An 18,927-nucleotide genomic window follows, 5' to 3' on the forward strand; every position below is an offset into this window, starting at 1 on the left:
ATAGGCAAGAGTTTAAAGAGCCATAGGTGGATGGATGGATGGAGGTAAAGCTGAGCCATGATCTCAGTGAATCAACTGAGGAGCTGTACAGCCTACTTTGGTACCGGTAACTTAGTCGCTGATAAAAATCAGAAGATGTAATTTTGTTTGATCTTAGTTAACAGAATACAACCAAGTGTTATTAAATGGTATGCAGTTGAAGTAAACCTTTAGACAACAAACTCACTTAGAGGTGGATTCTGTGTAAATTTAGACTATCAAAAAATTTGCACCTATACTCAAATGTGACCCAGGATGCTTTGTGCTGTATGTCAATGACACATGGGAGTTTTAAATATTCTCTTGTAAATTCCTCAAAATTGTTTCTCTGCTCGTGGTAAAGGGTATCACGGATGCAAAATAAATTCTAATTCCTACATTAAGTAATTCTAGGGTAGATAAAAATGTACCCCAGGTGTCGCAGGGCGGTTGCACATCTTGAAGCATGATCACTGTTGTGATGTGGGAGATATGGCAGCCAATTTGCACAAACCAAAATTCTCTTGAGCAGCAATGTGATAATGACGAGATAATATGTTTTTGCCACTCGGAGAACATACTGGGTAGGGCACTCAACTACAAAATATTATGGAATCTTTCACATCCAGCTGAAGGGGTAGATGGGGCCTCTGTTTAATCTCTCATCTGAAAGAAAGCACCTGACAGCTCAGTACTCCCCCAGTACTGCACTGGAGTGTTGGATTCTACTTTTTTTGCTCAAGTCACAGATCCTCAACCTTCTGACTTAGTGCCCTCAATTGAACCACAGCTGACACTGAACAGACAATACAAAATACGGTTGAGTCTTAAATAATATACCTCCATCTGAACCTGCAGAACAGTACCTTCAGCTACATTAGTTTTAATGTTCTATTCCAGTAATTTAGATCACTAATATACTAGCTCATTATAGGCAGCTATATGCTATGGACCAGTTCCTATTTAGAACTTGATTGAGACAAACTAAATGATGCCACTTGAACTTATTAAAACTAACAGGGAGAAAACTTCCACACTAGTCTCAACTGGACTTGCATCCAGATGCAAAGTGAAAAACAAGTGTCCCTATTTACTATGGCAATCTCCTACTGCTACTCCTTTCATTCTCTGTAATACTCACGCTGTAGCATCATCTATGAAACAGAAAAATTTGGAGAACCATTGAACTACGACCATAAAATGAATGAGCCAGGCAGCATTGCTATGAAATCACTGGCTACTTTCACCTTTGTTCTTGCACCATAGTACAAGCCCATTGTCGTACTACCTGAGACACACAGCTGGCAAGGATACGAGAACAGATATTACAAATGGAGCCTTCCAGTGTGCCGATGTGGTTTTCTGTGAAAATGTGTCTGATAATTGTGCTTGTCAGTAAATTCTGCACGATGATTTTCTAAGATATATAGGGAAACACCTAGATCAGATGCTGAATGAAACTGAAATGATTATCTCTAGGTATCAAGCAAAATGGAGGAATTATCTAAATTCTAAAATGCAAACTTGTCCATTGTACAATTTTGTTTGTGTGTTTCTTCTTTCGATCTTCTTGCACACAAATATTTCTTGTGTAGATGTGCCACATTGGGAGTGGCCAGACAGTAAAAGTGCCGAGACTCACTCACAGCAATTACCAGCTTTGCTGCAATTAGGAGTGCACCACAAGAAAATCACAAACAAACTCATCATTTTTATTCAACTGTACAGTATATTGTGCTGTTGATTCCCAAAGTGTCTGCAACAGTTAATTTTTGTGGGCTGGCACCCCAGAACACACAAAAATTCCAGTGACCTTTGCTGGGTAATGCATGTGCAGAGATATCTGGTGATAGATATCAAAACCAGGCTTCATAATGGTATCTGTAGGATATTCAGTCAAGACTCTCCAATAGCCAGACGTTGAAGGACTTTTGTGGAATTATGTCCCATCACAAGGCAGTGTCTTTGGGAGGAATGTGGGAAAGTTTGAAAGGAAAGTAAAACAAAAATGGGTAGACCTATTGTATTCTTGTGTTACAGAATCAAACATCTAGGAAATCAGATGTAACATAAAAAATGAAAAGGTATAATTTATTAGTTTTAATTCTGCTATTAAGATGGTCCATTCTACTTTAAACAAGTTACATTCCTAAATTACTGCTTACATAAAATATACCCAGAGGAGAGCCCTGAGCTTAGGCTGCTACTTTAAATAATTCTCTTTTTGTGTTAGGGATTATTTGGGCAATTGAAGTTTCAGATTAAAACTGGTTTACTCTCACCGTCTTCTCAATTTACGATCTTCCATGTCTGCAAAATATTTTATAATCTCACCATTTTCCAGTATTAACCACTCCCTTAATTGTAGTTTCCTAATGGGTTTTACGGGAGGCTAGTTAGCTCAGTTGGCTAGAACAGCTACTGTGTGGATCAAATTAATGGCAACAGTAAGGGGCTTGATCCCCAATATAGCTGAAGTAAGTCCATGCTCTGCTTCTTCACTCTACTCATAGTAAAACAAATCATGACATTTTGCTGTGGGTAGGCAAACAATCACCAATGGCCTGTCTTCAGGCATTATTAGAGGGTAGAAGACATTCTCTCTCTTTCTGCACCACCCTCTTCAACCTGAGACTGCATTTGGCTGAATTCAGAACAGGAACTCAAATTGAACCACAGATCTTCCATTCAATCCATTGTGGTGAATGTTTCAAGCACTAAAACTCAACAAAGAATTGTGGTAAGACTGCAGAAGTCATAAGCAAAATTAAAAAAAAGGAGTGAATTGACTGACAGAACTGAGATTTATCCAATTCAAAAGATTATAAATAAAATACAGGGGAAGTCAGAGCCCTGAAACATAATAAACCAAACGGAGGAAATCAGGGATAGTGTATAAAAATACAAATGCCAGATGAATAAATGAGGACCACTGTATGAACAAAGAACAAGCAATATTGTGAAAAGAAAATTTTTTAATGTAAAATTACAGTTGAGGATTTTTCCAATTTTGATAAGGACATAGATTTTATATTATTGTAAGATTGCTACAATATTAACATTGCATCTATCTGATGAGTTATAGCCAGAGAATGAATCTCACCAATAAAACTACTGTTTGACCTGATAACATCCTAGTAGCATTTCTGCTTACCAGATATGTGAAGACTGTATGCATTTCAGAATAAACTGGAAATATGCCTGGACTTTGAAGTTTTTTAAAATTATGACACGATGGAAGGATCAGTTTGTAATTATCACAATTAAGTTAGTCTCGATCCTGTATTTTTAAATTCATGTGATGACAGGCTGATGGGCAATGCACTATTATTCAAGACTGACACTGCCTCCAAGACAACAAAATTGCTTATAGAAGATCATGTTAATATATGGCCTACATTATTGTTAAGACCTGCTCCTCAAAAGACTTTTGTGCAACAGTGACAGCTGAAATGTCATGGCATGACAAAATCTTGTTTTAAACTAGACATGTTCTGCACTAAAACAATCTCAGACAGCAAGAAACTGATGCTGAAAGTCAGTATGGACTATGACTGAAACAGCAATCATTTCTGTTAAGACTTGGTCTCAAGACTCAATTTCTTTAAACACATTAATGTTCATGAAATTAGAAATGACAAACCACCACTGTAATATTAACTATACAGTATAAAGGTTGTTTATTTAACCAGTTTATTAAACCAGGACTTTAATATAATGTTACTTAAAAGCATTAATTTCATTACATCAAGACACATTCAATGACTTAACCTTTTGATTTTGTGTCTGGCATATGGGTATCTAAAGCATTTATTTCATATATTTTAAAATAAAACAAAGAAAGACTAGAAATGGTTTTAGGCTGATTAGAACAATGCTAGTCCTAGAACAGAAATAAAGATTAAACAAACAATACAGTATTAAAGGTCAAGAGTCTCTTTGGCAAATAAAATGCCTCAGCTTATACTATTAAATACAAGGTACTGTGAGTGAACAGAATAAATGAACTCTAAAGAAATGACACGGGAGGCAATAAAGAGACACATGACAACTGAATAAAAGGCCAAAGCACATCAGATACCATTAAAGACTATTTTAATGTTGTTGCAACTCCAACATGCAACAATCATTGGTGTGCAATAGGCCTACACATTAAAATTTCATTTAAAATGTTTTAAATCCCTACATGAAATACAGTCTGCATCTACAAGTATTAAGTCCCGGCCACCTTTAGCTTTTAAAGTCTGAATATTCACCTAAAATGATTGTATAATATAACTCACTGGTGTGAACTTCATGGAGCAGGGAATGTTACTTTAAAATTAACCTATGAAATTGAGAAGAAAAAAGTATTAACCTCAGCTTCAATGTATAGTTTCCAGAATCTGCCAGAGCTTGGGAACTGGGTGACAAGTCGCTCATAGGTCTTCCGCGCTTTGTCTATGGGCTGGTTCTAAAAGTAAAAACGATCAAAAATAATTTTTTTTTTACAGCATTTAGAAATATGCAATAAGCTTTTGATGCTTTACTCCCCAGTCATCTCAGTAAGAGGCAATTTCACAACTGTTTTAAAAATTATAGTGTGCAAGGTTTTGAACTGTATAATAAGCAAACATAACCCTATTTCACTAAACCTGTGCCTCTCGTATGAGAATGCTCCATGCATCAAGGTCATATGGATTTTCTTCTAATTTCTTTTCTGCCTTCTTCACTTTTTCAGGAACATACTCTGGAGCCTGTGGGGAGAGAAAGAGTATAAACTTACATCATTTGTATGGCTCTTAAGCTACTTCATAAACAGTATTTCAAATATTGCCCACATCACAAAAAAGCTACATCAAGTCAAGCAGCAAACTGCACAAATGCCATTGTACTACCTACTGCAAAATTAATTGTAGGGATACAGTCAATGCCAGACATACAAATATAGACTTGAGATTACAGCAGGGCAGTCAACAGTACAGTTATACTTAATTAGTATGACCTGCATTAGCAAATCATCTTTTATAGTTCTGAACAATAAATCAATGCAGTGTCTTCAAAACACTTCCTGCAAAGAAAAAGATCAAGGTTTTAAAAAAACCGAGGGGAGCAAATGTACTATTGGCAAGTTTGCAGATAATGCAAAAATAGATGGGAAAGCAAATGGTGAGGATTACACAAATAGTCTACAGAGCAAAATAAAGTTAAGTGGACAAAACTTGGCAGATGGAATATAATGGAAGAACACATGAAGTTATGCACTTTGATAGGAAGACTAAAGAAGTTGAATGTTATTTAAAATGGAGAAAGACTGCAGGAAGCTGCGGCAGAAGGATTTGGGGTCACCGTGCATAAATCACAAAAAGCTAGCATGCAAATTCAGCAAGAAGCAGGGAAGGCAAATGGAATGTTGACCTGTATTTCAAAGGGAATGGAGTATTAAAATAGGGAAGTCTTGTTAAAACTATACAATGCATAGTTAGACCAAAGCTGGAATACTGTGAACAGTTTTTGTCCCCTTATCCAAGGAAAGATATAATGGGATTGGAAGCAGTTCAGAGGTGATGCACCAGGTTGATCCCACGTATGGAGGTATTTTCTTAGAAGTGAGGTTGAGTAAGTTGGGCCTGTACTTACTGGTCAGAAGAATGAAAGGCAACCTTATTGAGATATATGGGATTCTCAGGAGGCTTGACAAGGTAGAAACAGAGAGATTCTAGGACCAGAGGATATAATCTCAAAGCAAGGATCACCCATTTAAGACAGAAAAGAGGAGGAATTTCTTTATTGCAGAGGGCTCCAGTGGCTTGGTGTTCAAGGCGGAGATAGACAGATTTTTGATCAGCAAGGATTATATGAATAGGGAAAGAAAGCAAAGTTGAGGATTATCGTATCAGTCATGATCTCATTAAATGACAGTCTCGATGGGCCAAATGACCTACTTCTGCTCCTGTGTCTTATGGTCTAACCTCAGAAGTATAGAATTCCACCAACTAAACACCTCTGTTCGATGCTAGCAGCTTCAAAAAAGAATCAGGATATAGGAGATTTTAAATCCACATAAATCAACCGAGATTCCATGTCAGTGTTCACAGTCATCCCCCTTCTGCAAGCGGTGAGCCATACAGAACAGGAAGCTGCAGTTGAGGAGGACAATCAAGTTGAGACACAGCTGGTGTACATGGATGCAGGAAGTTAAAGAGATACACAGATTAAATGAGTGGGGAAAGATGGGACAAATGGAGTTCAATGTGAGGTCACCCCCTTTGTATTCCAGAAAAGTAGTTCTTTGGACACTTTAGAGGAGTTCCATGTACACACATCACATACAAAAAACAAAAAGCTTAAATGGAGTATTGATTTATCACAGGGTCTAGAAAATAAAAAAGGGTTGTGGAGACCTTGCATCAGGATTCCCCTCCCACTCACTATTGCACACAGTTCTGGGCATTGCACCTCAAGGAGGCGGTGATGCACAAATTCACCAAAATCAATGTGTAAAGGATTGAATTAGGAGGACAAGTGATAAACTTGGGCGTATGGTTCTGAGTATGCGAGACGGAGGAGTACTTAATCAAGGAATTTAGAATAAAGCAAGTCATTGGAATAAGAGAATCTTTTCTCCTGTAATGGAGATGAAAATAAGAGGGCATAATCATGCAATTTGAGTTAGGCATTCGGATTGAACTTGGGAAGCTGCCCCTCAAACAAATGCTAGTAACAATGTGGACCTCTTTTCCCAAAAGACTGGATTCCCATCCAAATGAAGATTTCCAAGACCGAATGGTTCATTTTTGTGTTCTTACAAGGGTATCCAAGGGCATGGAGCAAAAGGAAAGAGAATTAAGAAACAGATCATCCCTGATTAATTAAATTGCAGAAGTCTAGAATGGCTGAACAGCATACTCCTAACTCCACATTCCAGCACTAAAGTCATATGGACCGCAAACATCAACTCTGATTTCTCTCTCCATAGGTGCTGTCAGACAGTATTTTTTGCTTTTATTTATCATAGCACACTCCTATTCTATGTCCTAGGTTCAAATCTATGCCTACACCCAATTAATTAAATTGTATCTCACACAGGAATGCAAGGGCACTTCAACTGCTAGGTTTAATAGGCTATTTAGGACTCAGATGAGGAGAAACTTCTTCACTCGAGGGTGTCGAACCTGTGGTATTCTCTACCACAGAAGACTGTGGAGGCCATGTCACTGAAATGAGGAAATAGATACGATTTCTAGACTTTAAAGTTGCCAAGGGGAAAGCACAGGAGAATGGTATTGAGATAGAGGACCAGCCCTGATCATATTTAAGGGCAGAGCAAGCTCGAATGGCTGAATGTCCTGCTCCTATTTTCTACTTTTTTATGAAAAGAAAATCGGCACAGGTTCAAATTCCTGAACAATTTGTGCACCGGCACCCTAGTGGCAACATATTCAGACTGCAAGTGTTTACTGGCGTATTTTATAATTACAGCACCCCATTAGCTCAGTAAACAGCTAACCAATGAAACTATTATTTTTCTAAATTCAATACTAGGTCTGTCCTGAATTTAATACTAGGTCTGATCTCTGCCATAGCTGTATACTTGTGGAGATCGTTTTTTTTGGGTACTTTAACTCAAATCAAAAAAGCCACTTCAAATCAAGTCCAATCATAGTTCCCACACAAGGGACAAACAAGATCCAAGTTGACAGGATGAGACATTGCATCCGCTCCTGGGCTTGATCTCACGCTTCATCTTAGCCAAAAGGCTGAGATGGCTTTGAAAAATTGCATCAGGTAAGGCCTTGGTTTAACCTCATTGGCTACCCTGATCCTTTACTCTACCCTAGCTTAGGCCAATGATCGCAGATGTCAGCACACCCAAGTGCAATGGGCTAGCCTCATCCCCCGCCTGATCATGGTTTCAGCCCTGCCAGGTAGGGGCAATGCAGAATGAGCCAAGATGAATCAATTGTGTGATGCCGATTGCTCCAATATCTTGGTGAGACTCACCATCAGGGCACGCACATGAATAAGGATAACACGAGGGAGATACTAGTTGGAGACTGCTGTCTGTGCACCACCAGCTGGGGTTGATGTTTTCAGGAGAGATGGGAAGTGGAGGTAATTGCTAAGAGAAAAGTATTGTCTCTAACTTAATTGACCAAAGAGCTAAAAGTCAAAGTTAATAAAGTAATTATCTTAAAATTATACATTGCATACTGACATAGATGCCTCAATTTACTGACAGTATTTCCATTGTAATGATGATAGGGCAATACGGAAACTGATATACCAAGTGAAAACTCAAAAGGTTTTGGTTCAGAAACACAAAAGCAATATATGTGCCAGACCCCAAGCTGACAGTCATGGTCCAGCTAAAGACAAAAATACAACTCATTCAATTACACTTTTTCCTCAGAAACACCAAGGCAACATAACACATGAACAGCAATGGGGAGTCCCCGGGTATTGAGAGAAATAATTGCGATGGGCTGAACAGGGGTCACATATTTTAAATAAGATCTTTCTAGACTCAGGTGGTGAAGTAACTCAGTGCAGTTATAACCATAGTGGTGTGAACAAAAAATTCTTCTCTCCTCCTCATAGAAGCATTAAGGTATTTGACCATCACTGGTCAAAGCTCTATGTTACATACACAAGCTTTGAGTCAAACCAATCTTGGCTACAAAAACTTGAATATGAAAATTCAGGCAAATTGAACGATGATCATTTTCTAAATCAAATTCTGAAAACTCCAATCCAATCCAGATTTACCTAAAGTCTTGAAATCAAAGTGAAAACAAATAAGCAAATTCAAAGTCCAAACTTAACCGTAAGAGCTAACATGGCTCCCAATCAACTTTGCTCCAGCCCAAGCATCTCACTTCCCTCCCATCAAAACAACCATAGCAAATCCACAAATATGAACTGAGATGTCCCCATGTCTGTTAAATGCTGCCATCACTGCATTGTGAAAGAAAATAATACCTCCCAATATTATTTTAAAATACTACATTCAAATTTATCTGGCGTACAACCTGACAACCAAAAAGATTAGGACTTTGACAATGACTTCATAAAACACTATGCAATTTCATAGCAATTTATTATTGATCATTTAAAAGGAGCTATGAACATGTGTACTAAGTAACCAGTGCAGTTACAACCTGTACAAGTCTGAGATAAATAATTGCAGTACGGATTCAATACAGGAATTACTCAATTTTTACTGCTCTACATCAACTGATTAATTTCCCATCCAGGAGAATTCTCCTGAAGTTAAAATTTTACATTTTAAAACATTTAAGTTAACCAATTTTTAAAATGCCCAAGATGTAAAAGTGATCCCTGAACACTTGTTCATTCAATTTGGCACTGCATAAGTGATGTAGCTCACGCAGTGTCATACTGCAAAGTCTCACGCCACTGAATTTTAGCTGGGTTAAACCTTTACGCTGGATTTAACGTTGTAATGATATTAATGCAACAGTGCAATCGTACCTTTACATATCAGATTCAAACTACTTGGTTACTGTGGGAACAAATACATTTTGCTAATTAATTTATATTATACTGGAATCAACTCAGCTTCTCTATACAAATCAAACCTCATACAGGTTTGTACGCAAACCAAAGGAATCCAAATAAAGCACAAATTGTTGAATAGAACTGCTCCGAAAATAATTAATTTGTTGGTTTTTCCTATATCATTTTATTAAAATGTCTTTAGGATGGGGTTGAGTACTGTAGCTGCTGGTAGTCCCGATTACAGCCAAATTATCATTCTTTAGGTTGGAATACACACGAGTCAGTATTTATCTAACTGCCAGAGGGCATCAGAATCACCAACTTGCAAAAATTTGTAACATTGCTCAGGCTCCTCTATCTGTTGTGTATAGGTACTGCACCACAATTTGCTGTAGAATTGCTGCCCTTGAATGGGTGGAACCTATCTAATTGAGTCCCATTCAAAAGGCATTATTTATTTGCGATTTCACCGTTTGCAAAATTTTGCAGGAACATAACCCCCACAAATGGTGCGACTTTACTGTGCACCTCAAATTTAACATTCACACCGTTTCTGATTCTCATCCCCTCAACATTTCACGTCCCCTTCATTTGGGCTGCATTTCAGCAGAAACTATTCAACTTTAAATCATCTTTGATACATTGCTCAGAGGCAACTTATTCTGATGGAGACAGTACCATCAGCAGCAAAATGGGAGAAGCATACAACAGTAAATCAGAGAAATTGGAGGCTTTTAGGGCTGGAAAAAGCTAGAAATGGGGAGGTGAAATGTCATTAGGGGATGAGAATCAGAATCAGGGTGTGAATATTAAATTTGAGGTGTACAGTAAAGTCACACCACTCGTGGGGGTTATGCTCCCACAAAATCTTGCAAACGGTGAAATCGCAAACAGAAATAATGCTTTTGAATGGGACTCACTTAGATAGAACATAGGAAAAATACAGCACAAACAGGCTCTTTGGCCCACAAGTTGCGCCGGTCATGTCCCTACCTACCTAGGCTTATATATAGGCTTACCTATAACCCTCAATCCTATTAAGTCCCATGTACTCATCCAGAAGTCTCTTAAAAGACCCTATCGAGTTTGCCTCCACCACCACTGACGGCAGCCGATTCCACTCGCCCACTACCCTTTGAGTGAAAAACTTACTCCTGACATCTCCTCTGTACCTATTTCCCAGCACCTTAAACCGGTGTCCTCTCGTAGCAGCCATTTCAGCCCTGGGAAAAAGCCTCTGAGAATCCACCTCTCAACATCTTGTACACCTCTATCAGGTCACCTCTCATCCTTCGTCTCTTCAAGGAGAAAAGACCGATCTCCCTCAACCTATCCTCATAAGGCATGCCAACCAATCTAGGCAACATCCTTGTAAATCTTTTCTGCACCCTTTCAATCATTTCCACATCCCTCCTGTAATGAGGCGACCAGAACTGAGCACAGTACTCCAAGTGGGGTCTGACGAGGGTCCTATAAAGCTGCATCATTATCTCCCGACTCCTAAACTCAATCCCTCGATTGATGAAGGCCAGCACACCATACGCCTTCTTAACCACCTCCTCTACCTGCGAGGCCGATTTAAGAGTCCTACGGACCCGGACCCCAAGGTCCTTCTGATCCTCTACACTGCTAAGAGTCTTACCCTTGATATTATACTCCTTCATCCCATTTGACCTGCCAAAATGGACCACTACACATTTATCCGGGTTGAAGTCCATCTGCCACTTCTCCGCCCAGTCGTGCATCCCATCTATGTCACGCTGCAGCTTCTGACATCCCTTCAACCTATCCACAACACCACCTACTTTTGAGTCGTCAGCAAACTTACCAACCCATCCCTCCACTTCCTCATCCAGGTCATTTATGAAAATGACAAACAGCAAGGGTCCCAGAACAGATCCCTGGGGCACTCCACTGGTGACCGACCTCCATTCAGAAAAAGACCCATCTACAACCACTCTCTGCCTTCTGCAGGCAAGCCAGTTCTGAACCCACAAGGCAACAGCCCCTTGGATCCCATGCCCTCTCACTTTCTCGAAAAGTCTTGCATGGGGGACCTTATCGAACGCCTTGCTGAAGTCTATGTAAACCACATCTACCGCTTTTCCTTCGTCAATGTGTTTAGTCACATTTTCAAAGAACTCCACCAGGCTCGTAAGGCACGATTTGCCTTTGACAAAGCTGTGCTGACTACTTTTGAGCATACTAAACTTCTCTAAATGTTCATAAATCCTGTCCCTCAGGATCTTCTCCATCAACTTACCAACCACTGAGGTTAGACTCACCGGTCGGTAATTTCCTGGGCTATCCCTATTCCCTTTCTTGAATATAGGAACCACACCCGCAATCCTCTGGAACCTCTCCCGTCTCCATCGATGACGCAAAGATCATCGCCAGAGGCTCTGCAATCTCTTCCCTCGCCTCCCACAGTAACCTGGGGTACATCCCATCCGGTCCCGGCGACTTATCTATCTTGATGCTATTCAAAATTTCCAACGCATCCTCTTTCTTAATGTCCACATACTTAATCTTTTCAGTCTGCCTCAATCCTGTAGTACAACCACCCAGGACTTTTTCCACCGTGAATACAGAGGTAAAATATTCATTAAGCACCTCTGCTATTTCTTCCGGTTCTGTACAGACTTTCGCACCGTCACATTTTATAGGTCCTATTCCTTCACATCTCATCCTTTTACTCTTCACATATTTATAGAACGCCTTAGGGTTCTCCTTAATCTTACCTGCCAACCATTCAAGGACAGCAATTCTACAGCAAATTGTGGTGCAGTACCTATACAAAACAGACAGAGCATCTGAGCAATGTATCAAAGATGATTTAAAGTTGAATAGAGCCGTTTGCTATTGCAGCCCTGGACTCAGTAGTGGATACTTCAGGTGAACCTCTTCATTTGGGCTGCACTCCAGCTGAAATCATTCCAGCCGCTGCTCCAGCAAGGCTGCTGTCTTCCCAGGGAAAAGAGGGGCAGAAGAAACTACAGATAAGCCAACATCGTACACTGCTTCGCTATCATGTGAGCAAAGTGCAGATAAGTGAAAACATGAGCCAGCAAGTTGTGAACAGTGGGGCTTCACTGTACATGCATTTATTACGAACATATGAAGGAGTAGGCCACTTAGCTCCTAAAGCCTGCTCCACCATTCAATAAGACCACGGCTAATCTCATTTTAACCTCACTTTCACATTCCTGCCTATCCCCAATAAACTTGAGTTAGCTCTTGCTCTCGCAAGTTTCAATCGAGTCATCTCTTGCTCTAAATTCCAGCAGATACAAGCTTAGCTTGTCTAGCCCATGAGACAACCCACCTATTGCAGGTATTAAATCTAGAAAGCTTCTCCAAACTGCTTCCAATTCATTTACATTTTTCCTTAAATAAGGAGACCAGTACAGAATGCTTTGGATGCGATCCCACCAATGCCCTGTATAATTGAAGCATAACCTCCCTACTCTTGTATTCAATTCTCCTTTAATACAACATTCTATTAGTTTTGCTAATTACTTGCTGCATCAGCATGACAACCTTTTGCAATTGATGCACTAGAACATCCAGATCCCTCTACATCTTAGAGCTCTTCTGCAAACTCTCACCATTTAGATAACATGCTTTTTTATTCATCTTGCCAAAATGCACCTCACATTTTCCCACATTATACTCTGTTTGTCAGCTCTTTGCCGTTCAGCTACCTATATCCTCTTATGTCCTCTTCAGAACTTACTTTCCTACCTATCTTTGTGTCATCAGCAAATTTAGCAACTATACCATCGGTATGGTACCATAAATTATAAAAGATTGAGGCCCCAACATTGACCCCGGGGAACACCATTCATCACATCGTGCTAACCAGAAAACGATCCATTGATGCCGGTTTCCTACTAGCTAGCCAATCTTCTATCATGTCACTAGGTTTCTCCCTACACGAGCTTTTATTTTCCACAATAACCTTTGATGAGGTATCTTATCAAATGCCTTCTGAAAATCTAAGTACAGTACATTCATCGGTTTCCCTCAATCCACACCACCTGTTACTTCAAAGATCAATAAATTAGTTAAACATGATTTCCCTTTCACAAAACCATGTTCTCTGCCTGATTAACTTGAAATTATCAAAGTGCCCTGTTATAACATCTTTAATAATAGTTTAATATTTTCCGAATGACAGATAAGCTCCCTGACCTATAGTTTCCTACTTTCTATCTACCTCCGTTTCTGAATAAATGAATTACACGAGCTATTTACCAATTTAATGGAACCTTCCTTGAATCTAGTGAATTTTACAAAATTAAAATGAATGCATTAACTACCTCACTAGCCACCTTTAAGGCCCTAAAATAAAATCCATCAGGACCCTGGGACTTGTCAACCTGCAATTCCACAATTTGCTAAATGCCACTTTCTTGGTGACTATAATTTTCTAGAGTTCCTCCCTCCCTTCCAATTCTGATTAAGTTATTTCTGAGATGTTACTTGAATCCTCTGTAGCAAAGACCAATGCAAAGTATCTCTTCAATTCATCTGCCATCTCATTTTCAACACCCTAGACTCATTTTCTACAGGACCAATGCTCACTTTGTCAAATTTTGTTTTTTTATATATAAATATCTATAGAAACTCATTTATATTTCTAGCTAATTTATTTTGTACTTTTCCCCCCCATCTTATTAATCTTTGAGTCATTATTTTCTGTTTTTTTATATTCTGTCCAATCTTCTGACCCACCAACCATCTTTGTGCAATTATATGCTTTTTCTTCTACTTTTAACTTTAGTTATCTAGGGGTGGATTTTTGTCATTGTAGTACATCTGTGCATTCTGAAATATCCCCTTAATATCTGCCACTGCTTCTCTATTGACCTATCCCTTAACCCAAATTGCCAGTTCATTTTGCTAGCTCCATTTTCATGTTCTCTTAATTGCCCTTAAGTTTAAAATATTAGTCTGAGACCACTCTTCCTCAAACAGAATGCAAAATCATATTATGATCACCACTACCTAGGTGTGTCTTCGCCTGGTGATCATTAATTAATCCAATTTCATTGCACAATACCAGGTCCAGTATTTGTTGCTCCTTGGCTGGCTTCAGAAATCTAAGAAATTATCCCGAAAACATTCTATGAATTGGTCAACTATGCTACCTTTGCCCCTGATTATGCCAGTCTATGTAGATTAAAATCCCCCATGATATTCCTTTCTGACAAACTCCCACTGTTGTTTCTTTGATACCCCATCTACTTGTGGTTACTGTTAGGGGGCCTATACACCATTCCCACAAATGACTTCTTACCTTTATCATTCCTCATCTCTACTCAAACTGCTTCTATATCCTTGTTTCCTGAATTCAGGTCATCCTTCTATATTGTACTAATTTATAGATGTATCGCATGTCATGTTATACAAGGATGCTCTTACGAGTGAGAATGACAAATCAGATTAGCATAAGGCAATTTCCAATGGTTCACAAGGTTGTCTGTCCAGTGAGTATTGGAGCCATACAATCCATAAAAGCTCCATATTATATACTGTCAGCTGTTGGTGGTAGAGGAGTACATTTTGCTCTTGCACAGCAAGGTTAATTGAGGACAAATTGGGCATACCAAGGTTAATTGAGGACAAATCAAATCCGATCCTGATCAGTACCTGTCAATTTGGCAACCTTGATGCCTGATGAGGGATGATTAATAGCTGTAATGTGCCCCACATGCAACAAATTATTGCCTCTCCACCCCTCAGCTCTTTGGCCAAATTTTTAGTCAGTCTTCCAATATCTCTTCCTTTAGTTCACTCCTAAAACAAAGGCAACTCACACTTTCATAGTGCCTTTCACAGCTTCAGCAAATCCCAAAGCACTTTATCATGAATAAACTAGTCAAGTATAGCCACTGTTGCAATGCAGAAACTTGACAAATTGTCAAAGGTTGTCAATAGCTTGCACCCATTGCACGATTTCACAGTTGGACATGCTTATGCCTGTGAAATGCCCGTTGCCTTTGTGGTAACCAGCAACATAAAGCAAACCCCAACTCTTCGATCACTTATTTTCTGCAATTATTTGGGATGCCAAAGACAGACATCAAAATCAGGTTCTGTTCAGGAAAGCTCTTCCATCTCTCTTGGCTACATGCTAAAGGCAGAACAGTAATAATCAGAGTGCTTCTCTATGCGGATGACTGTGCCCTAGTGGCCAAGACATCCAGATTATGGCAAACAAATTTTGAGTGCTGCCAAAAATTTTGGCTCCAAATTAGTGACTATAAGATTGAGGTTATGTTTCAGCCAGCACCAGGCATACTCATGGAAGAACAAGGCATAACTATTCATGGCACCAGTCCAATCTCCATGCCAGTGAAAATTTCTTATACATTGGTAGTGTGCTCTATGAAGATATCCATTCACCCATCCAGAAAGCAAGTTCTGCCTACAGCCGGCTCCAAGTGTCTAGAGGCAGCATGACATTAAGCTGAAAACTAAAATCAGACTCCATCAGGCCACTGTCCTTACCACCCTGCTGCATGGCATAGAATCCACAGACACTACATCAAAGCTCTGAAACATTTCCCCCAAAGCATCCTAGGTCCATAATGAGATTTTGATGACAAACAAGCTCTTCCATCATTAGGGGCATGGAGATCACCCTCCAGAAAATTCAACTTAATGGGCAGGCCATGGATGATAAGCAATCTTCAATGGGGAACCATATCAGGGCAAAGGACATCAAGATGGTCAGTTGAAACAATATCAGGATACATTAAGAGTGAGCCATATAAACGTCTGGATTGCAGATCACCTCTCCAGGGAATACAGTGCAGCCAACTGTACTGGAGGCATGCAGTGGAATTGTGTGTTTTAAATACTATTGATTGATGTTAGTGGTTCCCACACCTTTAGGGTCATGTACCCCATTCAGATTTACCAATATCTTGCATGCCCATACAGAAAATTTGTTATCTACACCTCTAATAACTTTTAAAAAAATGATTACACATCACAAGTAAACGTCTATATCCTTAATGTGACAAATGAGCCTGTTCATTGGAGCACAAGCACTTGAAGAGCTTCTTCGCAACACCACAACCCCCCACTCAGCAGTCCCTCTGTCTAAACTCCCCCTACCCACTCACTCATGCAGCAGCTCCTCTTTCCAACCTCCTTCGCTACTCACTCCATTGTACCTTTGAGACATTATTTGACCATGGTGATGGCCTCAACCAGGAGCGAAACAAACTGTAAACTGGGGCAACAGCAGGACAGGAGTGGCAGCGTATGAACCCGAGCACCAGAGACATGCATTTGGGAACCCCTGGACTACAGAAAGAGGGGAGGCAGAGATCAGAAAAAAAATTCTCAACCCTGAAAATCTGCCATTAGAGACAATTGACATACTCCCAGGGGTATGCACACCCCACTTTGGGAACCACGGATTTTTACATTAAACTCGCAAACCCCAGTGTGCGTACAGGAAGACCAGAGGTCACACTGCTGCAAAGTACAAATGACGACAATATGAACTGCCAGTCTAAGAACATCCATCCATCTTACTAAATCACCTCAGCGAAACATGGCAGCTAACTTGCGCACTTTTTAGAAGTGGTGTTGATTGAGTAATAAATAAATGTTATCCCCAGTGTCAAGGCCAATATTTATTACTCAATCAACACCACTTCAAAACATTACATCAATGCAAGCTGTTATACACATGCTTAAAATCACCAGGTCAAAATATTTCTGTACCAGCACTTGGAGACAGACATTAATCACAATTATTGAAACTTGTATGCAACTACAATGTAGTTCTTACAACTTCCAATATGACAAACACGTTCAAGAATTTAAAATAGTAGTCCTTATCTGCAAGTAAAATGCTTCTACAGTACCTGGCCATTATAATCAAAAACAGTACACAAGTGAAAAAGAGTTACGATAACATACTGCAAAAGTACATAATAGGATTAAAAATTTAACCCAACTCAACTATAGAGCAGTTTACAAAAGGTCCTTAATGAATGGAGAAAATATCCACATATCTTAAGCAAAACTGTCCACATTACATTTAGGATCAAAAATTAATATATATTGGAAATGAGTAAGATATATTTGGCTAGATCTCTGCTGGTGGCAGTAGCAAGAAAAACTGTTCCACAGAAAACTAAAACTCTAATGTATTACAGTAGAATGTGGATAGCAATTCGGGTAAACAAACTCTGTAAATGCTATTTAAGACATTTGAACTACCGCCCAAAATTCACTCCAACCACTTGTTATATAAAGACTCATACGTTCTGACAAACGTTCATAGTTTCCTCTCCAGTCAATATTCTGGCAACTCAATCAAATGAGAGCAATATGATCTAACCATTTTTTGACACTTTCTCTTGAGAAACTTCTCTAATGAGGCATTCAGAGAACTTTGAGCTTTGCTTCCTCAAGAGTACTTTCAACTTAACAGGTTTATTTTGGGTTCATGTTCAGCTCCACCACTAATCGCTAGATAACAATCAGAAAGGTAGTTTGGTTTGCAACTTCGTAAGAAAATCATGGAGTACAAGCATCCATCGGGAGTAAAGATATTGGAGAATCTATCACACCACACGTTAACTAAGAATTTTCCTGGCATGCACAATTACTCCTGCATCTGCACTGACAGGAAGGTCTAATTACATAGGTAGTTTCCACAAAAATAGCCATGGGAATTTATAACAGGGAAAGGACACAGGAGCGACAGGCCATTAATATTTAGCGACAGGCCATTAATATTTAACATGTTACAGATAGAGGTATTTTAACTTTTAAGAACACAAAGGATGAAGTAGGGAATGCCATGTACTGGGACCTAACTGGCTGCATACAGGCCACTAACAATGGCTCAAAAGAATGGGGAATGTACATGGCCAAAGTCAAAGAAATGGACTGTGTTGAGTTTAACCTGAATTGGTGGCCAGAGGGGGATGGAAGTCAATGACAAGAATATGCGGCTTGTTGCAGGGACAAAATACAATGGCTTTGATCTTTCTGGTGTATGGCAAATGAGGTCATGACTGGAAATTAGACTAGGAGTCTGAAAGCAGGATGGTAGGGGGGATCAGAAATAGAGCTGAGTGCTCTAGTGTCACCGATGTGTAGCAGCTAGCGGAAGGGATCGAGGATCAATCCTCAACAGCTATTAGGATGGATGAAAAGTTATTAATGATCATATAGCAGAAATGGGTGGTTACCACTGCTGCCTCACAGCACCAGGGACCTCGGTTCAATTCCAGCCTCAGGACCTGCATGTTCTCCCCTTCTGTGTGCATTTCCTCTGGGTGCTCCAATTTCGTCCCACAGTCAAAAGGTGTGGGTTAGGTTGATTGGCCTTGCTAAATTGTCCTTTAGTGTCAGGGGGACTAGCAAGGTAAA

General features: G+C 39.6%; 1 protein-coding gene across 4 annotated transcripts in view; it reads right to left on the reverse strand.

The window, feature by feature from the left end:
* Positions 1-18,927, reverse strand: part of cstf3 (cleavage stimulation factor, 3' pre-RNA, subunit 3) — a 146,907-nt gene that overhangs the window by 74,347 nt on the left and 53,633 nt on the right. For 3 of the 4 annotated variants that reach the window (XM_078220953.1, XM_078220954.1, XM_078220955.1), the window contains 2 exons: positions 4,653-4,754; positions 4,376-4,471 (listed from right to left, as the gene is read on the reverse strand). In XM_078220953.1, coding sequence (XP_078077079.1) covers positions 4,376-4,471; positions 4,653-4,754 — 198 coding nt within the window. Of the gene's footprint in view, positions 1-4,274; positions 4,346-4,375; positions 4,472-4,652; positions 4,755-18,927 lie in introns of those variants that run through there. The other variant, XM_078220956.1, reaches the window with a different exon arrangement.

Source organism: Mustelus asterias, chromosome 9 (genome assembly GCF_964213995.1).
Source record: "Mustelus asterias chromosome 9, sMusAst1.hap1.1, whole genome shotgun sequence".
Lineage (NCBI taxonomy): Eukaryota > Metazoa > Chordata > Chondrichthyes > Carcharhiniformes > Triakidae > Mustelus > Mustelus asterias.